Below are 27,812 nucleotides of genomic sequence, written 5' to 3' on the forward strand. Positions count from 1 at the left end.
CAATAACCCCCATGCAATCATATATGTACATTCATTAAAAAAAGAAATATGACAGGTGCATGTGTTTAATTCCAGCACTCAGGAGGCAAAGCTGGTGGATCGCTGTCAGTTTGAAACTAGCTTCATCTTTATAGGGAGTTTCAGGTCATCCAGGGCCACAAAATGAGCCCCATCTCAAAATAAATTAGATTTTTGTTTTTTATTTTAAAAGAAAACCTGGAAATAATTTCTTGGAGTGCATACATTTTTGGAAAATAGTAAACAAATGTTTTTATTTATTTCTCTTCTGAGCAACTAAAGCTGATAAAGTCACAGACACTAGTTTTTATGAAGTTTGACTACAAAATTCTGATTTAAGATGAATTTCATAATCTGAATATTTTATGAAAGTAGTTCTTGTCCATAAATTACAAGTAGCTCTTTTATTGTAATTTACTTTGGAATTACTGTTGCTCAAAATTGTTATATGCTGGGATAGGGGAGGGACTCATTAACAGATTGTCTGATGAGTGTGTTTAAAGGCTAGGCTAGCATCATCTCAGTACTCCATTCCTGCTGAATTGTTATATAGCCTATAGTGTTCCTTTTAAATAGGTTAAAGTATGTACCTGATTAAGATTATGGTCGTCAGAATTAAGGGCTACCTTGCCATGCAATGAATTAGTTAAGCATATTTTTTGTTTTCATAAAAGACAGAATGTGAGCTAGGATAAAACAGTTTATAAGAGCAAATGAGAAAACCTCTGTCTATTGAAGAAATGAGGGAATCAGGTAGCAGTTTCTGATTCCAATCCATTCTGTAAATTTTGTATCTGTAGATTACATCTTGAAACCTATGTTTATTTATTGGCAATTGGTAGTCACCTGCTGAAAACCTAAGATTGGATAAATGCCTCTGAAATAACTAGTGATTTCTTCTAACTACATTAAAATATTAACTGTAATCTAATTATAAATTAGCTGCAATTTATATTTAATAACCTAAAAACACTCAATTTATAAAAAAATGTCTAGAGAAAACCAAGCATAACTCATCTAAGACCCTTGAGTATCAGTTGATACTGCAGTGTTTTATTCAAGGCCTTACAGTAAAAGAGGGATGTGGCAAGTTTGGAGAGGAATTGTCAAGGAGCCACAAGAGTCAGCCTTATATCTCAATTAAAACACAGAGGAGCTGGGATAATTTCACCTCAGAGCATAGAAAACACCAAGGAGACAAATAATATAGATGCTTCTTTTAAAACATCCATTCCCTCCACTTCGTCTCTTCCCAGGGAACCTATATTAACCATCTGGATTCTCAATGATTAGGAATACACTGACGATTGTATTAACAGTTGTGGTAATTTTGTTACCCATGATTAGTAGGAAATTATGAGATTGTCTTCTATCATATGAAAAATAGGAAGTATTCCTAAATGCTTCCTCTCACCATAGAGAATGAGTAAATTTTGATACAGAAGTCAACCTGAACTAAATGTCATGAAAATGCATGCAGTTTATTAATTACACTGGGCAGAAAGCTTTCAAATACAATATAGGGGATGGTGCATCTGGACTCTTTGTTATTATGAAATTTATTATTATTTAGTAACAGTAAAGAGATTAGTCATCAACAACTCCTCACATTTCTACAAAGCTATTTTCTTCCTTTTGGCATTTACTGTTAACCTTCCTTTCCACTGTAGGGGGAAAATTATTACAGATAAGTTAAAGAGTATTTTCATCCTCTTGAGTGGTGTGGTTATGTTAGGCTCAAGTACAGTGTCACAATTTCATGACCAGAAGGGCAATGGAAACCATCTCTGATGTATGTGAAATACTAGGATGCATGCTAAATTTAGCCAAATAATGAAGTCTGCATGAAAACACACAAGATGGTGAACCAGAGAGAACCAATGAGTTGCACAATCTTGTAGGCTTCACAAACCCAAGCCGGAATTCCGTAAGCCCTTATTAAAACTTCCCACTTATCCTACAGAAGTAGACACTGCACTCGTAGTCTTTCCTAGGCCTTTTGCTCCAGAAGGATTCACACTCACATGTTCAAAATGCAGAACTCACTTCAGACATTCTTCCTCTTCCATCACATATGTTTGATGTGTGATGAAATCTTCAGGGAAAACTGTAATCATTAGAGAAAAACGATTTGCATATAATAGGGTAAGCATGTATTTATAAGTTTGAAGCCTTGCAAAAGCCAGCTTGATTAAGGGAAAGTTTTGCTCCTCAAATATATAGCTGGTAGAAAATTAAAGAGTTTTAGTCTTTTAAAAAGCTATCCTGGAAAGTAAGTTAACATTAAAGTACTTTAGCCCTGTCTCAGAATCCTGACTCTACCATGCATAAATAAAATTAAAAGCACACACAATATTAAGAAAATATTTTTTCTTTTCTTTCTTTTCTTCTTTTTGTTTTTTTTTTGTTGTTGTTGTTTGTATGTTTGTTTTTGTGTTTTGAGACAGGGTTTCTCTTTATAGCCCTGGCTGTCCTGGAACTCACTTTGTAGACCAGGCTGGCCTCGAACTCAGAAGTGCTGGGACTAAAGGCACCCAGCTTAAGAAAATATTTTTGATATTTATTCAAGCACTGCCATCAATTGGGATCTATTAGTAAATTAGGCTTGATGTGCTATGCTTGAATAAAAAACTGCAGAAAACAATGCATACATCCTTCAAAAACAAAACTTGTCTATGACTTATATGTGTCTCCATGTGCTGCATACAAGTAAACAGACTTATTAAAACCAAAGAAAACCAGTCTACTAAGTTATGTTCTACTTCAGAGCTATAAGCAATGAAGTCTCTATTATGAAATTAGTGATAAGAGAAAAATATAAGTTTAGAAAAAAATAGTTTATATACATACATATGGGTGTAAGAGAAAAGGCCAAAAAATATGTACACACACATATAGCATGTTTATGTACACAGATACAATTATGTATATGTTAGTGGTACAAAGAATTGAAACAAGATCCTGTAACAACTTCTACCCAGAAGAAAAGTCAGTAAGTAAGAAGATAAAAGATTGCTTTTATTAGTAAGCCTCTTCCCTAATCACTTGGGGCCCATAAAAAAGGTGTACTCAACACATGAGGACCATTTTAAACTTCAAAAGAGGTGTAGGATATAAGTCTAGAGTAGAATTTAAATAGAACAGACTATGAAATCAATTCTTTTTTTTTTTTTTTTTGGTTTTTCAAGACAGGGTTTCTCTTTATAGCTCTGGCTGTCCTGGCGCTCACTTTGTAGACCAAGCTGGCCTCAAACTCAGAAATCTGCCTGCCTCTGCCTCCCGAGTGCTGGGATTAAAGGCGTGCGCCACCACGCCTGGCTAATGAAATCAATTCTAAGACTCCTCTTACCACTTCATTGCGTTGGGCTAGGTGAGTCCGACCTGTAACCTCTCACTTCTTCATTTTTCTGACCTGACCCAACTATGGAAGTCAACGACTCAGGGAATATGGCTGTGTTTCCAGATGGCCATTGTGATAAGAAATGAACTCTGCTGTGACCTGTAATAAAGATGGACCACATCAAGCTGAAAAATTCACACCGAATGTGTGAAGCATCTTGAGAAACTGATGCAAGCTTGGAAATCCTCTATCATGTTGTGACTCTCTAAATTAATCTAGTTCTATTCCAGAAAAATAGCTGTGATTTTTGTTAGCCAATTTCCCTAAGAGTGGTATTTTGAAATCACTGACACACACACACACACACACACACACACACGGGAGTGTTTAGGCAAAAAATGACAATGGTGTGACAAAGAAAGGGAAAAAGAAACAAGAATTTGATGAAAGGTTAGGGACAGATACACCTTAGGAAATGTTTAAGTCATAGCTTTCTTTTTCTAAGATATTCTACAGGTCCAATGTGAGGAAATAGAAATGAACACACTGGCTTCATTGTTATATACTTACAGACAATGAGGATATACCTTTATAGAACTCAGTGAATTGTATGCATAGCAAGAAAGTGAGGCTATGAATTAGGCTCAAGATCATTGTGCTAGTTAACACTGTTCTTTGAAAACGGTATCTTTGCGTTTGCTAGTCCATTTTCCAACTTTGTTTCAACTGAGCTTTAAAATCCTTGGGATTGCTGTACAAGTTGCATGGCACCCTCTTCCTTCTGAAAACCTCTTCTTAAAACTACAGACAAAATTATTCACCATCATCTTTTCACAATTATTAATTTAATTTATTTATTTTACAAAAAAACTCCTGCTTGTTTAAATAATTATATCTAAGAGTACAATGTGATATTCCCACAGGCAAGTGACAGGTACTAATCAAACGTGAAATTAATGTTTCAATTCTGTATGTATAGAAACTCTTCAAATGATTTTGTAAGGTCTTGTTTTCCTCTGACAGCGGCTGGAAGTTTGGGAAGATTTCAAATCATGTTATGATTTCTTCCCTGAAAGAATCATATGTGCTTTGGGTGACAGAAATTTGTAGGTTAGAAATAAAAACTAACAAACAAAAAGCCAGATAATCCTTGCATGAGTTTCAATGGAGAACAATGCACAATCTGGTGTATGTCTCACGAGTCAGGTTTTTTCACTGTAGCTCTGCTGTGGCTCACAGCTCACACAGGGAAACATCTAAAGGGATGGCTCAAATGGCGAAATCTGTTTCACAGTCCATTCTCAGCCAATTCTGCATCAGCTTTCAAGTAGGCTACAAACATTATGGAAAGGCATTTTCTGTGGCCTGAGGAATTTACAGCTATCTTGATTCCCTTTCAGCTATTTATCAACAATATAAGGTTTCACAAACAGTTGTCTGCAGCCAATATGTTTTGAATTCTTTAGTGAAAAGATGACACACCAAAAGTATCTTGCAAAGGACTGATGAGAGGCAAAATGTGCCACTTTTTTTTTCTTGTGGGAACAACCTGATATATGGGAGATTTGAGTTCATTCTTTAAAACCACAAGCATGTGTTCTAAGGCTTACTTCCTGCTGGTTTTGCCTGTGCCATATTGAGTGGCCCTAGTATCTTCAGTATCCCTGAAGCCCTGTTTATATTTGCTAAGATGGAATAGACTCTTCTGGACTATGTCAGAGGGCAAGTTTGCATCCAGGTCAAAAGAAGATAGAAAATCCTGTTGATATCATTACAGGAATTGACACACATGTAGTCCATCCCATTGTCCAACATATTTCGCTTCAATAGAGAGATTGATGGCTTAGCCCAAATTCATATTAAAGTATGCTTGTATTTCAGCAGTTCCAAAGTTATTTTTTAAATTTGGAATTTTTAAAAAATAATTTATACTCCCAGATTCCAAACTTTCTCTTTTGGGGCAGTAGAGGCCCCAATCAGGGCTCTCAGATTAGCTCTTCTTGTAGTTGGATTATCTATTTTCTGAATCGTAAAACTGTCATGGTAAAACCTAGAAATCTCTTTAAAGATGCATATTTGGCTGCATGTGCATGTGCTAACCAACAGATGTCTGGATAGCTAGAATCTCTTGAGAGCATTGTAACGTGTGGTTTTAGTTATAATAAGTGATCCAAACTTTTTTTGCTCCCTTTGGTCTTGCTTTTCTCAGTTCTGGGAGAAAGTCTGTAGTTTGTAGAGAATTTACAGAAGAATATTTCATCTCATTCTTGGTTCTTTTGTTAGTTTTATCCCTATGTTTAAGATGTCTTTATATCTGCTTTTGAAATGAGTTTGCTAGATTGGTAAGCAGTGTCTACTTTTCGAATCATGATCCCAAGATTTTGTCTCCCAGGAGATGATCAATTCCATTGATGTTCAAGTTTAGTACTCAGTAAGTGGGCATTATGATAAAAAAGAAAACTGCCAGTCACTTCGATGTATAATTCATATTTGTCATAAGTTCATTTGTGTACTGATGGTCTCACATGTGTGATGCTTTCATTACCTGATGGCTACTTGGCCAGCTGGACACTGGAGAAGATGTTAAAGGCAGAAACTAGAGGGTCCTGCACGGCAGTTGGTGGTTTTGAAGAAAGGAAGGTTTTAAGATTGACTACTGTGGCTTGTTGTCTCAATGGCAGACACCTGCCAGTAGACAGCTTGTCACCCACAGTGTTTGCCTCAGGTATGCAGGTGTTGCCCTTCTTACCTTAACACAGTAAATTATGGTCTACAAGCAAATCAGGTTTGGTGGGCTTTACATTTGTACTCTTCCTTTGAATCAGAACTTAAAGACTTTCTGGGCAAGTTCGGGCAGTTTTCACCTTATCGTTTCTGACAGTACTGTTTCTGTGGAGATTTGAAGGATATTCTAAATGTGCCTCCAGAACATATCTCTGTAAGTAGAAAGGTCTTCTTTTGCTACTAAGTCCTCTACTTCCTGAGTGAGATATCATCCATTATTAATGTGCAAAGGTTGTAATCAGGAGCTGTTAACTGTTACCGAAATGTCATAAGGAATTAATTTAACGCTATATTTGGTTTTAGAAGAAGGCATCTTATTTTTAACAACTTTAAAACATTGTTAATCATTTACGTATTAAGAATGAGGTCAAATCACCAAATAGTCAAAAATTTTTATAACACATAAGAAAACATACTCATATCTAATGCACAAAAGGTACAGAGAAATCAAGGAGAACATTAATCATTGAATTTGGTCAATGATAAAACAAAAAAATCTTATCAAAGATAACATAAAGAGAAAGTCATAATCATACCATGTCCATATTCATTAATAATGAGACAATGCAAATCAAACAATTAGATACGTTAAATCTATAATGACCATAATAAATATTTTATTTTTTAATTAAAAAAATTTTAATACATTTATTTATTTATAGTCCAGTCTTTTCCCCACTTCAAGTTCACCCTCCCACAATTCCTCATCCCATTCCTCCTTCTCCCCTCTGTCTCCAAGAGGATGCCCCTTCCCCTTCTCCAGGCCTTCCCATTCCCTGGGGCCTCAAGTCTCTCGAGCGTTAGTTGCTTCTTCTCCAACTGAGGCCAGGCCAGGAAGTCATCTTCTGTGTATGTGTTGGGGCCCTCGAATCAGCTCCTGTATGCTGCTTGGTTGGTGGCTCAGTGTCTGAGAGATCTCAGGGGTCCAAGTTAGTTGAGACTGCTAGTTTTCCTATGGGGTCCCCCTCCTCCTCTTCAGCTTCTTCCAAGCCTTTCCCTAATTCAAACACCTGGGTCCCTGACTTCAGTCTAATGATTGGATATAAGTATCTGAGTCTGCCTCTGTCAGCTGCCTGTTGGGCCTGTCAGAGGACCGCTATGCTAAGCTCCTCTCTGTAAGCACACCATAACATCAGTAATAGTGTCAGGCCTTGGAGCCTTTTCTTGAGATGTATCCCAAGTTGAGCTGGTCATTGGACCTCCTTTCCCTCAGTGTCTTCTCCATTTTTTCTGTGGTTCTTGTAGACAGGAACAATTCTGGATCAGTTTTTGACTGTGGATGGCAACACCATCCCTTCACTTGATGTCCTATCTTTCTACTGGAGGTAGACTCTATGAGTTCCCTCTCCTTACTGTTGGACATTTCATCTGAGGTCCCTCCCTTTGAGTTTTGAGTGTCTCTCACCTCCCAGGTTTCTGATATATTCTAGAGGGTCTGCCACCTCCTACCTTCCAAACTTGCCTGCTTCCATTCTTTCTGCTGGCCCTCAGAGCTTCAGTTATGTTTACAATTCCCCTCTGTGTCCTCTCTCACCCAGATCCCTCCCTCCCTCTACCTCTGTGATTGTTATCTTCTCTCTCCCAAGTGGGAAGCATCCCTACTTGGGCCTTGGGCCTTTCTGCTTGTTAACCTTTTTGAGTTCTGTGGATTTTATCCTAGGTATTCTGTACATTTTGCCTAATGTCCACTTATTAGAGAGTACATATCCATGCATGTCCTTTTGGATCTGAGTTACCCCACTCAGGGTGATATTATCTAGTTCCATTCTTAATAGCTGAATAGTATTCCATTGTGTAAATGAATCACAGTTTCTTTATCCATCATGGGACATCTGGGTTGTTTTCAGCATCTGACTACTACAGATAAGGCTACTATGAACATTGTTGAGCATGTGTTCCTGTGGTATGGTGGGTCATCTTTTGGGTATATGTCCAAGAATGGTATAGCTGGGCCTTCAGGTAGATCTATTTCGAATTTTCTGAGGAACCTCCAGATTGATTTCTGAAGTGGTTGAACCAGTTTGCAATCCCAACAGCAATGGAAGAGGGTTCCACTTTTTTCTACATTCTCGCCAACATATGCTGTCACCTGAAAATTTGATCTTAGCCATTCTGACTGGTGTGAGGTTGAATCTCAGTGTTGTTTTGATTTGCATTTCCCTGATCACTAAGGACTTTGAACATTTCTTTAAGTGCTTCTTGGCCATTTGAGAGTCCTCTGTTGCGAATTCTTTGTTTAACTTTATACCCCATTTTTGGATTCAGTTATTTGGTTATTTTTTGAGGTTAGCTTTTTGATTCCTTTATATATTTTGGATATTAGCTCTATATCAGATGTGGTGTTAGTGAAGATTTTTCCCCATTCTGTAGGTTGTCGATTTGTCTTATTGACTATGTCCTTTGCCTTACAGAAGCTTTTCAATTTCATGAGGACTCATTTATTAATTATTGATTTTATATTTTAAAAAAACTGAGTGTCAGAGTCATCTTGAGCATATTTTGGCATCATAGTTACTTACGCAACTGTAATTGACTATATGTGTGCCTTCAGCAATAATACAAATATGTTTGCAAAACAAGTTTGTATGTATATGTTTATGCATATGTATATGTATGTCCATATGTAGGCACATTATGTACATCTGTTGAGTATTGTCATACTGTAGAATAATTGCTACGAGATCTCTCCCAAAAGAATAAAGATATGTATGTTGTTTCCAATGATATTGCTGCTCCTGCAGTAATCTGCCCCACAGTTCAGTGATGATTGCTCACAGATCTAAAATATACTTTAAATTGAGAACACCGGTGGAAAAGAATATTACTTAGAGCCTTTGCTCTCCAAGTACTTTTGGTAATGGATTTAAAATAAGAAGTCTCATGTTTTGAGATTAAAATAATTTGTTTTAGATGTTGTAAAAGACGTATGGTGATTACACATGATCTGTTTTGATGCTCATTACATTACTGTTGCCCAAATGGGTAGCTATTGCTTCGATTCTTCATTCCTCCTCTAAGTTAATAGTATGATGCTCTGTTCACATGGATCATATAGAAAGCCCCAACTTGTATTTAACCTGATTTTGCAAGCCTCCAACAAACAGATGTAATTGTATTATCATTTGCAGTGTTAATTCTATGAAGGCAAAGAAATTCATATGACTGTCTCATGAACATTCCTGTGGTCACCTGCCATTCTGTCAGATGGGGAAGGTTGGGTATTTGCCACCATAGAATGCTGTATATATTTAAGTTGGAAAGAAGTACTATTTGCATTTCTTGTAGTAGAGCAGAGTATTTATTTTTAAATACAGGAATAAGATGCCAGTTTGTTAATCTAATAACAAGTGTTCCTGGGTAAATGACTTGCATGTAAACTCTTAATATCTGTGAAAAGAACAGTTTGTACTTATTAAGTACTTTCTTTCCTTTAAAGTCAAAACATGTTTTACTGACACTCAGGTTTTATATCTCCTTTCTCTCTTTTCACCACTATGTCTCTCACTATACAGTTCCTTCTTTTATCTCTAAGAATACAAAAAAATGGGTGCATATTTGATTTAAAGAGGTGTGCTGATGTCATTTTCACATTATCATGGGCCCTCAGAAGTAGAACATGCTTTTGTAGTGGGTTATGACTGATAAACTGGGTGTTCCCAGAATCCAGTTCTGCCATAGAACACAAATTTCACTTCATTTTATCACCTATGACTTCTTCCTAATATTAAAACAATGATACCTTAGTCTTGATGCCCTTTTAAATATCGGATGGTTTTACATATCTTATTTTGATCATATTCATTTTCTTCCTCCATCTTCAAGATCCACACTTCATTTAGTACTCTCCCAACTTTGTTCTGATTATTTAAAATTCTTTCAAGTATTCAAGTTCTACTAATGATACCTTTATACTCTAAGGTGTATTGCTCTACGCTTAGATCTATCAGGAGATACACCATTAGTGAAATGTACTCTCTCCAGGCAGCTATTGATCTCCAGTAGGGAGATCAGCTAGGGGTGAAATTTTGTGCCTACTTCTACCCTCCATGCTGGAAAGTCTAGCTAATCTTTAGCTAATCATGTTGTTGTTCCCACTTTAAAACAAAAATCCCATATACAGTCAAAATGTATTTTCAAAATTTATTTCCTTCATCCTCCGCATGGCACTTAATGATTGGTTCTATAAAGTTATGCAAACATCTAATTAGTAGGTTGCAATCAGCCTGTTAGTGTCGTTTATATATGTCATAGCATTCCTATTCCGCCCCTGCTTTCAAACCTTCCCCTCCCCCACATCTTCCTTTATGCATTCTCTATCTATGCATCATTATCTACTATACTTGGCAGCAAGCTTACCATTTTATTGTGATCCCTACAAGATGCCCATCTAGAGCTGCCCATGCCATCTTTTCCAGTACAGGGTATAGGAGCTCTAGTAGATTCAAAAGAATCCACTCTGAGCCAACACCTGTGTCTTTCCTGGGAGTTTTGGGGAACTTAGGGATGTTGTCACAAATGCCTTGGGGTTGAAGGAAGTTGGGGGGGGACTTTAGCCTTTTTATGCTTACATACATATTGCTTCTGTTCTGATTCTTATATCCATAATCTTAACCTGACACCAAACTTTTAAAATTGTGCCTCTTGAAATTTAGAGCATGATTGTGCCCACGAGTGGGGAAGTTGCATCTTTGTAAGATTCTGTCAGTGCTGTGGTCTGGATGTTGGTGTCCTCCTGAAAGTTTGTGTTGCAATTCTAACTCTTAAATGTTGGTTCTAGTGAGGCCTTTGGAGTATGGATAAGTGACAGGATCTGAGTCTTCAGAAATGGGAATTTATTCTCTTCTAAAGGGCTTTAGAAAACACACACACTTACACACACACACACACACACACACACACACACACACACACCTACCTTTCTGTTTTAGGAAACAGTAAAAGGAACCTCTATGAACCAGTAAGCAAGCTTTCATCAAACACCAAATCTTCTGTTGTCTTGATCTTAGATCTGAGCCTCTCCAATGGTGTTGGAGGAATCTCTGCTGTTAATCAGCTGCCCAGTTTGCAGCATTTGTTTTAACATCCTGAACAGAGTGACTGCCAGACTCACAGATTTTTGAAATGAAAGCAAACTGTGATCTTCTTACGTGACCAGATTTCTCTCACATTCCTAATTACTTCAAGTTTGTTTGCTTGGGTACAGATATTGTTTCTTCTCTTCTGTTGTGATCAGGTGGTGTTGGTATTGGAACTGAAGTGAAGAAGTGTGTCTCTGAGCCTTTAGTTTCTTTCAGGCTCTATTCTAAGTGCATCTCTCATTCAAACTCTGAAGATAATACTGTAATATATGGCTTACTTCTGATTTATAATAAGCAAGAAGCAAATAATAAAGATAGAAAATAAACTATAGCAAAAGCCTTGAGTCAAATGTTCTCCATTTTAATATAGTTCACTTTAGGAAAGTGATTGAGTCTAGCACAATTATATCACACTAATGCAATGGTTTAAAGCATTGTCAGTCTTTATTATATCTCAGAAATAATTTATTGTATTTCATAAATACATTTCAAGTTAATGTAGTTGTTAGAAACTATCAAGTGACTCATCTTATTATTCTTGCTATCAGCTCAGAATACACACACACACACACATATTTAAAGAGTTGAAAAGGGGGGCTGGTGAGATGGCTCAGTGGGTAAGAGCACCCGACTGCTCTTCCGAAGGTCCAGAGTTCAAATCCCAGCAACCACATGGTGGCTCACAACCATCCGTAACGAGATCTGGCGCCCTCTTCTGGAGTGTCTGAAGACAGCTACAGTGTACTTACATATAATAAATAAATAAATCTTTAAAAAAAAAAAGAGTTGAAAAGGGAATATAGAAATTGATTTGTAGTTTTGTGAATTAATTTTGTGAGAGGCTGTTTATGTGGGGATTAGTCAAGTGTGACTAGTGTCCTCCTGCCCTAACTTTCCAACAACACAGGTTCCATAAAGTGTACATATATGCTATCATTAAGATCACTGTCTCTGCCATCAGATCTTCTGTTTATAATCCTGCCTCTGCCATCGCTTCCCCTAATTTCTGCCCTCTTGTTGAGTAGCCCGTATTATTTCAAGCATGGTTTAGGAGATTCAGTGAATGATTCCGTGTAAAGTTCCCAGCACTTTCTGGAAAGGGAAGCCTTGTCATATACAAATCAAGGATGTGAGCTAGCCTTGCCCTCCTCCTTCACTTTTACTTTCTACTAAAATATCTTATGGGCCGAAGAATGAGACCAACATGGAGTTACAAAATAAAGAAAGCAAGTCTGGTGATTTCTGTCAGCCAGTGGAAATCAAAGAGTGTGTTAGACCCTCATTTCATAAAGATTTGGTTGGCATTGGAGCAGCAAAGGAGTCCAAATAGGAGCACTGCTTATGGCAGAGGATAGTCTCTTCTCGCAAGGAGTTTTTGAAAAATTGCCACGTATGTAGACTATGCAAGGATCATGATGAACACTTTTGGCTTCTTTCATTTTGTTGGGCAAAAAAACAACCAGCTAGCTCTTAAGTATCCAGAATCACTATTAGCAATTTTCTTTCATGGCGCAACACATCAGTAGGGTCTATTGTCATTGTTCTTTTTCAAATTAGCTATATTTATTTTGAAATTTACAAAAAAAATGATGCCAGAAATTAAAGCAAAGATATGATTTTTGTCTTCCACCTAGAAGAAACTAAGCAATCAGTATTCAATAATAATTTAATACCTGTGAGTTTATAGATGAATTGTCATGTGGCTTGGATTTGTTAAACTCTACTCTAGAGTGACACAGAGCCACGGAACCAAACACTGAAGAGATGCATTTATAATGAGAATGATTTCTGCTATTCTGGTTGAAAAGTTGGGGTCCATCTTAAGTAGTTCCATACTTGACTACAGCAAACATTTACATGATCTGAGGGAGTCATATATCTTTGCACATCAAACTAGGGATTGCCTTTATTTAAAAAAAAAATCCAAACCACTGTTGATTGCAGCAGTATTCATGACTTGCAGTGTTGACAATCTATAGATTGATGTAGTCTTCAGCCCTGGAATATTGCGTCATCTAGAGGATGAGAAATATTAATAATGAAAAAAATATTTATGTAGTCAGCAAATTGTTGGTAAAGGTGGCTTAGATTATGCAAGTCACCCCACAGAGACTATGTCAGGTTGCAAATTATTCAACCGACAAATTTATTTGCAAATAAGTAAAGCAAACTTGAGTGTCCTGATACATCTCTGATATTTTCTTTTCCTTTTCGGTCTTCTCTTTTAACCACATCCTCTTTGAAACAAGAGCAAAAGTTCTATACCAAGTGAAATGCCAGGATTCTTAGAGAATAATAGCTAGACCATTCTTTTGACACCCAGGACTTATAGCCTTTAGAAAATACTTTTAGAAAATGCTTTGTACTGCGCAGACTATGCCTCCATAGTCTGATGTGCTTATTTTAAGAAAGAATATTAATTTACACTCTCTCTTTCCCTTCTCCCTCCCCCTTCCCCCTCTCATTTTTTTTTTTTTACACTGGCTCTTTTTTTTTTTGTTTTGTTTTGTTTTTTTCGAGACAGGGTTTTTCTGTGTAGCCCTGGCTGTCCTGGAACTCACTTTGTAGACCAGGCTGGCTTTGAACACAGAAATCTGCCTTCCTCAACCTTCTGAGTACTGGGATTATAGGCGTGTGCCACCACACCCAGTTTACACTGGCTCTTAGCTACACTTACTCTCCTCTCCTCCAAGTCTTCACCCATCCCATCTCCTCCAGATCCATTCTTCCTCCATTTTTCTTCAGAAAAGATAAGACTTTCCAGAGATATCAGCCAAACATGGCATATCAAGCTGCAGAAAGACTATGCACATAACTGCAAATTAAGGTCAGAGGAAGCTACACAGTAAGGTGAAATGAATTCCAAAAGTAGCCAAAAGAGTTAGGAGTCCCACCAGAAGACCAAGCTACATAATCATAACATATATGCAGAGGGCCTAGATCAGACCCATGTAGGCTCCCAATTATGGGATCAGTTTCTGTGAGCTCCTATGAGTCCAGGTTAGTTGATTTTGTGGGTTTTCTTGTGGTGTCCTTGATTCATCTCACTCCTACAATCTGATGTGCTTTTTATGTTCTTTCATTTATTCTCTGTCTTTTTATGTTGCTGTCTTTGAATGTTGTCTTAATATTGGCATCCAGTGACACTGCTTATAATTATATCGTTACTTAGTAAAAAAAAAAATAGTTGATGGAGGAACAAGAGATGCTACTATACTAACAATCAAAATATAAAACTATCTGGGGTTATTTTTTGTTTTGTTTGTTTTTGTGTTTTTTGTTTTTTTTATGTCAAATACCCCAGATGGATAACACTTTTAAACACAGTTAAAAGAATAGTTTGAGATCCTGGCACCAACATAACAATACTCATCTCTTTCTGCCCACATTTTGGAGGCTTCATTTCACATTTTGAGTTTTGATTCTGAATGACTTCCAGCACTTGAAGGGCAGAGGCAGGCAGACTTCTGAGTTCAAGGGCAACCTGGTCTACAGAGTGAGTTCCAGGAGAGCCATGGATACACATAGAAACCCTATCTTGAAAGAAACAAACAAACAAACAAAAAAGAGTTTATTCAGAGAACTCACTCTTCCAAATTATATGCTTCAAATAGAAAAATAAAGGGAACTAAAGACACAATAGGCATGAAAATGAATTAATTGCGACAATGATTTCAATGTATATGTCCATCAAAATATTTTAATACATACATCAAATATGTATGTTTGTCAGTTATATCTCAAAAATAAAGCAAAACAAAAAAATATACACAAAATTAAAATATTTCAGGGAGGTTTGGATTGCCTGTTTCAGAAATTGGTTAAGTGACTATAATAGACACAAGTAAATTTCATATTTTCTATACTTCCTCTTTAATAAACTTTCTATTTGACCTATCAGTTAGGGTTCAAATGTGTTCATGTATCTGTTTTAAACTTATTTAACCTCACTTGCTTGCAATGTTCCTTAGACCCTTCTGAGACACTTTAAATTCATCATAGGAAAAGATGTTAAAAGACGTAAATGAATAACTAGAATCCAGTCCTATTTACTATGACCTACCAGCATACCAATGGTTCTAACTTTCATGTTTTATTCATACTTAACCACTGTCTCTGATTTTAATGATGCTACTCTAAATAAAATAAAATTTAAAACAACCGAACGTACTACTTCCACAAGTCTAACAGCTGAAAATTTTAACTAAAGAGTTGTTCAATGTTTCTCAACTTGGTTATGTCTCTCTTTTCTTCCATTATTATATCACCTTAAAGTTAAGGCACAATTTTTAAGTTTATTGAACTTATCATTTACTCCTAATCCAGAAAAAATAAGAAAGAAACAGCACAGAGTGTATACAGTATGAACAGCATTATTCTAGTATAGAGTTCTTTTTTACACAAAGTGTTCCCTGGCCTTTTTAGAGGATAGGTCAGCTTTAGGACCTGTCTCATGTTGCCCGGGTTTAATTTTTTTAATCAGTGACTTGCAGGTCATGAATATTAATGCATGCTATATGTATACTTATTCTTCATTCTTTTTCCATTTTCATCATTTTAGGTCTTCAGCATCAGGACAAGAGCAAAGAATCAACTTGGTACTGAAGCATGGTATCAGCAGGTCATATGGCAGCATGAATCCAAGGGCCCACTGGGAAAATGCCATTGGGATATCCCATCCAGAAATGGGACACAGGAAACGTGGAGTGAGAAGAGAACATAGAAGGCCATTGTCTTTAGATTTGAACCTTTACTGGAGAAAACATAGAGGGCTCTCCTAGTCCTCAAAGAAGAGCATTTGGGTTTTTTTTTTCCCTCATCTGAGCCTTTGTCACCCGTGCAACGTCTTGTTTTACTTGCCTTGTACCAGTACCTGGGCTAGCTTTTGTATGCCTTTTTATTTTTCTTTTTGAACCAGTAACCTTGTAAGAAGATGATCTACCAAATGAAATTGCTCATTCCTTCAGGAAAAACCATTAACTCCATCTTCATCTATTTTTATAGAAATACAAAATGGTTGGTTTAGCATGGAGGGGATATTTTTGAAGATGTAATTTTTTTTTAATGTTGTAACAATCGTGGAGTTCTGTTTAAAGAACTTGCTCTCAGAAAAGCACTGGCCAAAATGTTTAAGCGCTGATCCATCTTTAGAGTCTGTGATGCGCTGTGTCTGTGCTTCCGAGGGTACCTCAAGGGTTTCATCCTTCCTCCAACATTGGCACTACCATAGACAAACCCTTCAACATTGTGTTTATGTTGAAACTCAGTGAAGACTTAATTCAATGATAGCTCTCTTAGTTTGCCGTTATATATGTCTGTGCAGCTTGAAAGGGGTATTTTCTTTTAAAGGGACACAAAGGAAAGGGGACTTCTTGCAAATAGTTCTTGGAGGTTGACTAACAAGAAAAATTTGGTTAATGAACAATACTTCTCTATATAGTCCAGCCTATCTTAACAATTAGGAGGAGAGTTTACACATGGCTTCAAAATAGGAAAAATCAATGCATTTATCTATGATAACTGTGGACATCACTGACAAATTTTCCTAATTTCTAACCATTCATTCACGGATGACTTTGTATGACTTTGTTTTCTGAATACAAATGAGTAGTATCAGGAAAGGAAGGAGACACGTGTCAAAATGCTGACTGTCCCTCATCTTTGTAAACTGATAAGTGATGTATTCTTTATGCAATGTTTTCATTTGATCATTTTTGCAAGATTTTCATTTGCTTTTAAGTGTAATTAGTTTCTCAAAAATTAGAGCAAAAATAAAAGTGGTAATGGATTTAAGTTTATGCTTCAATTGCACAAACTGGTTGAAAGACTCAAAGCTTGAGAAATGAACTTAACATGGCCCACAAGATTAAAAGAAATGAAGTTGGAATTAACTTTAAGAGAAAATGGGGCAAAGGTTGGGATTATGAAGGTATCAATGAGTAGCAAATCAAAGACACAGTCTATTTTTTCCTTTCAGTTGCTCCCACCCACACAGGACATTCATGTAGTATAGATGCTTTTATTTAATAATGTTTCTCAAATTCTTCCATTCCTCTCAGGCCACACAAAACAGAAGGTTCAGTCACGTGCTATGTTCTGTTTTTAATTGTGAACTTCATGGGTGAGAATACTTTACACATTAACAACACAACAAGCAAGCAGCTACACAGAATTCTCACAACTCGTTTCCAAACGTTTCACTTGGCTGTATCTTAGACATCCGTTTCTCTTCCTGCTGTGTTTTGAATTACAAACTCACTTCATCTCTTGCATTCACAGACTTCCATCAGTTTTTTCATCTTGATTTTTCTTTAGCACAGTGTTCACGGTTTTATCAATATAATCTAGACGTAAGGAAGCTTCTACTCACCAGTTTAGGAACTTTACAATCCAGACAATGGACCTCATTAAATTCTGTGCATATTTATCTGGATTTTGATAACAAATAAAAATTGTTTTATTTGTTATTTCTATCTACATAAATATGTGAACCATAGAGTTGAATGGATCTATCAAATTCATGACGTCTTGAGTCCTCTTGAGTTGTAAGAACTGAGCACTTAGCAACTCTCATGAGGGAAACACACTGGCTGTTGTCACATCCTTCCTTGGGTTATATTAACTTACATTGCCATGTCTCTTAGAACAGTACCACACTTCAAATCACTGAAGCTCGCTCCATTAAATTTTTCCAGATAAGGGAGGATAAGAGGACTAACTTGTTTCCTTATCTTGTTTCTTTATCATCATTCTGGATTGAAAAGGAAAGTAGGTAATTTCGTGGTTTTGCTCTGATATCCTTATAACTATGGCCAAAACATGATTTGGTTCAAGACCAAAGGAAAGAATCTGAATTCTATTGCATGCAACAAAGGCTCTCCCTTTAAGAATAGGCATAGTTATCAGTGGCACATTGTCACCAAAGGAAGAGACCAAAATCTAATAAAAGGAAAAAGAACATGTCCAGCATCCCTCAGTGTTTTGACACTATTGTAACAAGCAGAAGTAATAAGGGAGCTATACCATAGCAAAATAAGTAATCTGAATTTATTTGCATATAAAGTGCTATTACCCTCTGGATCTGGGTTTCTCACTTTAAAGTACGGCTGCCATACTGAAGGTGATTGCCTTCTACCCCTCTGAATTCATTAGACCCATTCTACCTTTGACTGTTTCACAACTTAAATTTCTTTCAGTCTATTTGAAAGCCTGTACACTTGACACCAGAAAACCTTATTATTTCATATGCAATCTACTATTTCACCAGTGAACTCTCTACAGTAAGAAACCACAGAATGTTGGCTATTAGAGTCCCTGCAGGATATTTGATCTTTCCTTGTTAATTTCTAAAGAACCTCTGAAGTTTATAATCTAAACATTTGTATAAACCAAGTTGATATATTATCTTTCAAAGGTTACCTATTCTTTTAACTCTTCCAACTTTTCTATTTTGAATCCCTTATTGAGATTTGAATGCTAACTCCCCAAAATGGAAATATTATCCTCAAATTTATAAAATGAGAATGAGTGGATTGCAAAAATACTGAGGAACACATTTTCCAAAGTTGTGGCCTTAAAATAAAATGTTCTAGAGGAGGGCATCATTTATTCTATCAATAGTATTTGCCTGTTCATAAGATTGCAGAACATGGGACAGGTAGTAGCCTTAAAATCATTATCTGACTGGGTGTTGTAATTTCAAGTTATAGAGACTGTACTTTCATAAATTGCATGCTGTCCCTCATGAGAAGCATGCCTGTATGAAGTAGCATTTGTTGAATTAGTCAGTAGGAATGGCAGTAAGTGATGGACAAGGCAAGGACATACTTCACTGTTTTGACTAAGAAAGAGTGGGTCAGCAGGGTGAGTTAGTGTGACCTCAGTTGCTCGATGAATTGTGACTCAGCTGTAGTTGATTGTTTCAGAACTTCATTGACCTCATGATAAAAATGGGATAATACTACCTATCAGGATGGCTGTGAAAGTTGGTAAACATATACAGATGCACCCAACTTACAGTGTAGATGTTCAAACAACTACCAGCCTCCTCAGTTGACCATCAGTTCAGCAAGTTGGTTATAAAACTGAGCTCTTATATATCCTGTCCCTTAATGTTGCCCATTTATTATTCAGAACCTAAATAGACGAATGACTGCTTCGCTGTAAAGAGTCATTGAAAGGGAAATCTTTTTTTCTTTCTTTTTCTTATGGAAGATAAAATGTTAACTTCTTAATGAACTCCGAGTTTTTAATGTGGTGTTCCTGAAGAAATGTTAATTAAACATCTAGTTGTATGTAGCCAGAGTCTGAATCATATTCACCCACAACTCTATATATTGTTCCCTCCAAAATTATGAGGGCAGTGTCACCAAGCCCCCGACCTATGCATTTGTCAGATATACATTGTGTTTCTGTGGCACTGACCTAGGAATGCTCTTCTTCTCTGCCCCTTTTGTTTTTCCTTGCCTCGGAGGAAAAGTTGCACAATATGGTGTGGAAAAAAAGAAGTCTCCCTCATAGAAAGGGAGGGGGAGCATTCCCTTTACGATCTAAGTCAGCAGATTTACTATACTTGAGAAAAAAAAATGAAACAACTTTATTGGAAGCAGATGTTGACACTGTGTCGGTTATTGAAGATGGAAAGAGTTCACTCTGTCGTTGCAGTTACAAAGGGGTATTGATGGCAGTCAAGGTCCCTGTGATGGGTCACCTTCCCAGCTGGGGGAGGACAGCAGAAACAGTATGAGACCCAAAATGAAGTCAGCCTGTGATTTCAACGTACAAGAAACACCAAGGACGAAGCTTGCTTGCTGCATTTTTTTCCCTGCAGGATACATAATATATATCTTTCATATAATATTAAGGCTGGAAAGACAAGTTAAAATCAAGCATCTTAAAAATACTACAATTTGAGGAATCCTTTATATCTACCATGACATCATGAAAACTTCGATTAAATTTACTTCAGAAAATTAGGCTGATATTTGTGTTTCAAAATGTAGCTGATCACAAATAAACATTTTGAAGGAAGGGTAGCTTTGGCTTTTGGGGGATGAACGGAGCCAGCAAGGGAACCTCAACTTCAATAGCTTCACAATGTTAATTGCCATGGTTATGTGGTCATGGGATTAGGTCACAGATCAGACTTGTAGAATATTGCATAGTATTTTTTCTCTTCGCGCTTTCTGGGAATTTTTAAACTGTAAAATTAGTCATTATAGTTAAATGTCTTGCCTTTCACATTTTTCTTGTGAGCTTTTGTTTGCTTGAAGCATTTTGTGATGTCAAGTGATTAGTCAAGGAAATAGTTTTGAAATTTTTGACCACCTTATATTGATCCAAGGACATTTTCGAAAACTCTTTTTAAATTGCAGGGAATTCTAATAGGTTTTTAATGTTGTTTTCCAATTCTGTTGTGCCGTGTAAATAAACAAGGCCATACAGTCATTTAGAAAGGGGCACAACATCACCAATTAATTTCTTTTTCTAATGATTTCTGACTACTAAATTTTAGGCTAATATGGCTTCTTTTCAAAAATGAAATTCCTAGTGAGACTTTCTTTCTTTTTACCTAAGATGTGAACTTTTCTCTTTATACTGATAGAGGTAGACATTTTTTCCCTTCTGTTTTGTGGCTAGAGTCACAAAACAGAATGTAATGAATCTACATACTTGGTTCAATGTGTAGGATATGTACACTTGTGAACTTCCTATCTGATTTACAAATGCTATTCCATTTAGGTATTTTTCAAGATGTACAATGTAGGGAAAACCCCATGTGTGTTCTTTGTATCATTTTAAAGTGCATATATTTAAAGGAAAATGCTGACTCCTTTTGTTTTCATTGCGTACACCTAGGTAAGGTGAAATGGTTTTGTAAAGAGAAAATGCACAATATGATATCTTTATATTTATCACTTGATAAGGTAAACTGAAAACTAATAGTAGAAGTCATATCTTACAGCAATCGACATACAGTATGATTCCAGATTTGTTAGTTCTGAGAGAAATCACGCCATCTTGATTTCCTATTTCCAGAAAAGGAAATCAAGCAATCGTGGTTATGCTGTCATTGTTACCTAATAGATAATGGATAATTGCTAAATCTTTTGACTTTATAATTGTAAAATCATATGATTATTTTTTGTTTTCATTCTTCAAATGCAGGACGTCTAATTGTGTCATTGATATACAATCATGGATGACTTTGTGAGAAGAACAGATGTCATTTTCTTTAACTTGTTCAATAAATAATTTAATGTGACTTTAATGATTGGGTTTGCACTTCTAGTAACTAAATCTCTGTTTCCTTTGTGTGTAAACAACTTGTAGATATCATTTAATTATCTCATGTTAGATTTTTATAAATTATGGGTTTAATTTCTAGAGCCGTGGCATTTATTTGTTACAGTTTGGAGTGGATTAGGAAACATGTTTATGGTGGAAGAGCAAGTGAAATTGATTAATGACATAACAGCAGGAGACTTGAGAAGTTTTTCAGTATGATGCTGCTAAGTTATTTGCTTGACCCCTTGGGAAACATGCCCTGATGATTTTGTTTCCACATTCGTCAGCACAGAACATTCTATAAGCAATATGAAAAGATAAATTGATGACAACAACAACAGCAACAGAGCTTTTCTGCCAATGGCTGACATTAAGGAAGTGCTCCTGAAGAGAGGTTTCTAAGATTCTCTGTTGTGAAGGAAGATGCACATGCTCACTACATGGCCCTTCCCTACTTTTATCTTATTAAATGTTCTTTAATAGAAAAATGTGCTTTTGGAAAGTACTCTTAAATAGGAATATCCTCTAGCACTGCAGGTGAAATAATTTGACACATCTTCCTAACAGTGTGAAATAGTCTGGGGTAGCATATTAGAGGTTCATGGGTGCTGTAAGAAATTACTAGAAATAGAATGACTTGACACAGTGCAAACAGATTAGTTTACAGTTCTGTACCTATTGGGCTTCTAGCACAGTGTTTTGTCTTAGGCTACAAAGCAAAGATTACATATTGTTCTCACACTCCAAAGAACATCTATGTTCTTCCTGCTTCCAGTTTCAGCGGTCCTCCAGGTATTGGCCCCTTCATCCCTACCCAAAACCAGCCGCATTCTGGCTGATCTGCCCATATTTGTACATTCTCATCTGCCTTCTCCTTGTATAGATAATGCCTTTCTGTGGTTATAAATTGATTCTCCTTATGGAATTCCAGATAGTGCTTGTGTTTCATGACCCTTATCTGCAAGGTCCCTATTTCTGTATGGGATACAAACAAATTTAGGGGGAAAGAATATGAACACATATTATTCTACCACAATTATTTATGGCCCTTAGTGCTTTTGTTTTAAATCAGGTTATAAGCAGGAAGAGCTTACTATTCTATCAGAAATAGTAGAATATATTCTTTGCTTCTGTGTTTATGTGGAATGTCTTTCTGTTAGATAATTGTTCATCAAGAAAATTTCTGCTGTTTCTTCAAATACTTTATGAAGTATCTGGGACCCTTTGGTCACAGCCAGAACTCAAAAGGGTTAGAGAACAGTCCTAGATAGATTGGTAGAGAGTAGTCCTTGATAGGTTCATTCTCACTGAATTGCTTTCTCTGGGGACAATCATCAACCAACCATTTAATTGTGTTGCTCAGGGGTGGGGCTTATGTCCATCCTGTGATGTGCCAATTCTCCAAGTGTCTCATTGGACTAAATAGCAATGGATAAGCACATTGACATAGTAAAGTCTTGGACACTTCCATCCAGATTGAATCACTCCAGCTGCTATCAGTTAAGCGGTGGTAAAGTGTTACAGAAAAGCAAGCAGGCTTTGAGAGATTTAATGTGCAAAGTAGGAATCCATATTGTGGAATGCTGTTGATCAATAAATCAGCTTCGAGGCTGCTGGAAACAACATCCAAACACAAGGGCCTTACTTTCCATACCAAGTTTGGCTGTGGCTGAATGAAGAACACCCAGCATTGATCCTTGCCTTGCACTTGTGTGAGCCGCTATTTACAGAGAGCCAAATATAGCAACAGAGGATTTAATATCTTGCCAAAAACTACAAAATCTGTTCCCCCTTAAGCATGATACTCTATCCTTTTCTTGTGGATCTTGCTAAAAGGAAAATATAGCTTTAAACTACCCAATCCCTTCTGTTGAAAGTTCCCCAGACTGTTTTAGAATGAGTTATGTGTGGTTTTTGTGGTGTTTTGAGTTTCCAAAAGAAATCACTTACATGAAAAATCTGTCTTGTGCTGGGTTTTCTTGCAAAACACAAAGCAGTTTTAATGACAGATATGTTAATGATTTTGATGGTAGTAATTATCATACAATATGTAAGTGTGTATGTATGTGTGTGTGTGTATGTCTGCATTAACCTACCTTGTATACATTGAATTTATACAGTTTTTGTTTTGTCAATTAGACCTGAGCAAAGTTGGAGTGCAAGTACTTAAAAGTCAAAGATTAATGATAATAGCAAGTAAGAAAACTCCTTTTTGACAGTTTAGAACTAAGCAAAGATTACTGAAATATATTAATTAATATTTTGTTGTGTATACAATTTTAACTAAAGTAATTAGCTTCAACTAATGTATTTTCTCCATTTCTTTTGTTTTAGACTATGTCTTATTTTACTTCTAAAAATTAGTGTGATAAGTAGATTCATCCAGATTTTTCTACAAAGTTGCTAATTACAGTGACTATTTTGCTCATACAGATATACATGAACACACAGGCATGTGAGTGTGCGTGAGTATGCACGTGCTCATGCATGATTTTGAAAACAGTTTTGTAAACTGCACTAAGCAAATAGCTTTCTACACTGACAGTTTTACCAGACATCTCTGTGGGGGATTTTAAACAAACACAAGCCTGTTTGGAAATACTTGGTGTATGTAAATATGCAAAATATGTTGAGCAGTGCAGCCATGTTAAACAGCTGCAGGGTGTACTCCCTCATCCTGGAGAAGAAGATTTTGGTGGTAATGATATTCATTTTCCTATCTTGGCTTTGCCCTTCCCCCATGAATCTTCTGAAAGCACAAATCTAACAAACTCTCCCACTTACATGCTAATTCCAAGAGGATTATTTCCTCAGATTCCCATTGGAAAAGGTGGGTGGTGCCTTGAAGGAATGAGTCTAGAGATGTTGTAAAGGCTGAACTTTGGGGAACTTGCTTGGACTTGCTTTGACACCAGCCTCACACAGAACACAGACACTCCGCAGGCAGATTCCATTAAGGCTTGTCATGGCAAGGGTGGGTGAGAAAGTCCTGTTGTGAGTGGCCTTCTGGGGGTGATGGTCCAAACTTTCTATCGCAAAATAACCATTTTAAGTGTCATCACATTCTGTAACACCAGGCCCTAACCCGTTTGTGAAAGTAAACATGTGCCTGTCTCTTGAGAACCCAAGGAGGAAGAGGGGACCTCAGAGAAGCTGTAAAATGTGAGTCTGTTATTAAACGTTTTGTTGAAAGACTGTAGCAAAAAGGGCTAAGAATGTGAAGAGGATTGCCTTGACTATAGAAAGAGGGTTCACAGCAACTCGTTTTTGTCATTTAACGCCCGATTTCCTCAGTTTATCATTCAGAATCAGTGGAAAAAATCTAAATTGGTTGGGAGAAACTAAAATTACTGACAAATACAAAGAGGAGATAACTATAAAATAACCCAACATTTTTCTCTGTAAACAGTTACCACCCACACTTGCCAAATCTTCACAGATTTACATTGAGTTTTAGCAAAATAAAACAGGAGTCTGAATTTAGGCAATGTAACTTAGAAGCTGCATATTCTTGGATAATACCCTTGTTTCTTAATGTGGTCATCTGAAAAATGAATGTGGTATTCAGTGTCACCATTTGGAGATTATAAAGATTAACAAATTAAGATCCTGTGATTGTATCATCACCCAGTACATAGTGGTTTCTCTCTCTTTCCAGCTGAACCTAATAGTTGTGGGAATCCTCAGTTAAGTCACTGCTAAGGCCACTCAAGTGCAAGCGACAACCTGGGTTCAACCCAAGAGTGAGCACGCCATCACTGCAGAGCTTCATGCGGCTTCCTCTGGTTCCTGCTCTGGTCAAAGCTGAACATCTTCACTGTCAGAATACATTCATAGAAAGGTCAGGAACAGGGTGTTTTGGGAGATTGAGAAAGACCAATGTGGCTTTTGTGAACCAGTTAGATTTATAACAGTCTTTGGAAATGTAGGACATTATTTCCAGTTTGGGGGATGCAGAACCAATGCCTTTAACATTCTGGTTTGAAGGATTAGGGTCTTTTTTTATTCCCTTAAGAGGCAAATTTCAAATGTTATTAAATAGTAATGGGTTACAAGAAGTGCAACATTCTTTTGTTATTGTTGTTGTTGTTGAAATCTTATTTTTAATCTGAAATTATCAATCTCTAATCTCTTTAATTGGTGAATAAGATCTAAGATCTTGTTTTTAAAATAAAAAACACAAGAGAAAGGCTGGAGAAATGCAGTTAGAAGGCTTTCCTCTCTGTAGAGGAGGCCTTTTCTCCTTGACACAGTGTGATGGCTCTCAATTCCTTGTATCTCTAGTCCCAGAGGATCTAACACATGCTTCTGGCCTCCTCTGGCATGGGAAAGCATGTGGTGTACCTACTACATATATACAGACAAAACACACGTAAAGATAAATATTTTAAAGTGCATTTTAATTCTGATTTCTATATTAATATTTTTGAAGAGCCCTCATTTCTCACACTGTGAATATGCACTAGGGCAAGATGATATGCTAAAACAAATAATTAAAAAGATATAAAACTATCTTATTTCATAGGTTTTTTTTTTCTTCTTCAAAAGTATAAAGGGTGCAAAATAACTTGGTTTCAATACTGTCTTTTTTACACCAGTTGTTTGTCATGGGAAAAAGTACACTTTCCCATCATTTAAATCTAAAGGCAACACCTTCATTACAGGCTGACTATATAGATTTAATAAGACAATGCATAAAATTTGCTTGATAGTGGACTTCTTATGAATCTTAGACTTTATAATAGTTGGGAACTTTGAAAGCCACATCGAGTCGCAGCAATACTCCCAGGGCCAGTTCTTGTACTCCTATTTTAAGCAATAAAATTGAGGTATAGGGAGATCTTAAGTGATTTGTGTAACCCCTGAGTTAGCACTGAATATTTCCCCAGGCCAAATGATTTCTACATTTGCCTCCTCCTTATTATATCAAGTTGTCTTTTCATTTACAAAACTCATTCTGACTGCTTTCTATTTGTCTTTAAGTATCTTGAGGAGCTGTCTTTGTATTAAGGTGTAGGTGAATGCATTCTACATGAATGTGGTTGGAAATGGTTTAAGCATTGCCTCTACCCTAAACTATACCTAGCTACTAATTTGACCCTTCTTTAGATTATCTGTCTCATACCACGAGGCTGATGGAGGCTTCTACATTTTTGAAATACATAATAAAAATGTCTGCATGAAAGAGAATGGAAACATTCTTAAAAATAGATGCGATGAATTACATATGATGTTCTTAAATGCAGATAAGCTAGATGTAGATTAATTTTAAAAACACAACTGTCTAATGTATAGTATGGATATTCATTCTTCCCAAGGTCTAGAAGGTTCCTGGTGAAACAAGGAATCCTGTAACCTTGCCCTTTATAGAATCATAATGAATATGCCTTTGTCTCTAATCCCTTAAATATACCTCCTCTATGAAAAAGCAATTCATCACCTCAGTTTGGAAGTAAATATACTAAACTATGAATGATACAGCAAAGATTCGTATGGCAACTGAACAATAAAGGCATACCAGTTCTTGAAGCGTTAAATGTCTTAGGAATAAGACAGAGAGGAACAGAGCAGTACACCAAAACTCTTCTTCAAGATTTGGGGAGCTTAGTCTGAATTACAGCCCCACTACACACACACACACACACACACACACACACAAACAGAGAGTGAGAGCAAGAGAGACAGAGACAGAGTGACAGAGAGACAGGAGAGAGAGGAAGAGAGGGAGAGGGGGAGGGAGAGGGAGGAGGGGAGAGGGGATAGGGGAGAGGAAAGAGGGAAGAGGGAGAGGGAGAGGGAGGAGAGGGAGAGAGAGGCAATTGCTACTTCAGTACTTTAAATTGTGGCTTTGCATCTTTATGTTTCCTATCTGTTGCAGCCCATTCAGCTGTGAATTTGCATAAGATAAAAGGACTATATTCTGGATAACATTTTTAAAGGCTTCCTTTGGAAAGAAAGAGACAGAAGGAAATGCTAAAATGTTTTGGAAAGAATTTACAGAGACAGGGAGAACATTTGTGAAGATGACACTGAACGAAGAATTTGTGTGCAAATATCTTGAATCTGAACAGAGAGAGGCGTGGGCTATCTTCTGGGTGAAGCAGTCCTGTGTTTGTTTCTTAGGTAAAACATACAAGGAAGTGTATGACCATGTGAGTAAGGACAATTATAATACTCATCAAGTACTAATGTCTTTTAATATTGAATTAGTACAGAAAGAATGTGCTCTAGATTATATGAAGAAAAAAATTCCTAACCTACTTGTGTTGCTAACAACCCGTGCACTCCTGGAAAACAAATTTCTA

The 27,812-nt window shown here is 36.7% G+C and overlaps 1 protein-coding gene across 3 annotated transcripts in view; it reads left to right on the plus strand.

Annotated features, from left to right (window-relative positions):
• The window catches only part of Vgll3 (vestigial like family member 3), a 51,491-nt gene extending 30,001 nt beyond the window's left edge, over positions 1 to 21,490 (plus strand). For 2 of the 3 annotated variants that reach the window (XM_029470821.1, XM_029470822.1), the window contains exon 4: positions 15,782 to 21,490. In XM_029470821.1, the coding sequence (XP_029326681.1) occupies positions 15,782 to 15,825 (44 nt within the window). In that variant the 3' untranslated portion in view covers positions 15,826 to 21,490. The remainder of the gene's footprint in view (positions 1 to 15,781) is intronic. The other variant, XM_021185434.2, reaches the window with a different exon arrangement.
• Positions 21,491 to 27,812: the final 6,322 nt, after the last annotated feature.

Source organism: Mus caroli, chromosome 16 (assembly GCF_900094665.2).
Source record: "Mus caroli chromosome 16, CAROLI_EIJ_v1.1, whole genome shotgun sequence".
NCBI classification, from domain to species: Eukaryota; Metazoa; Chordata; class Mammalia; order Rodentia; family Muridae; genus Mus; species Mus caroli.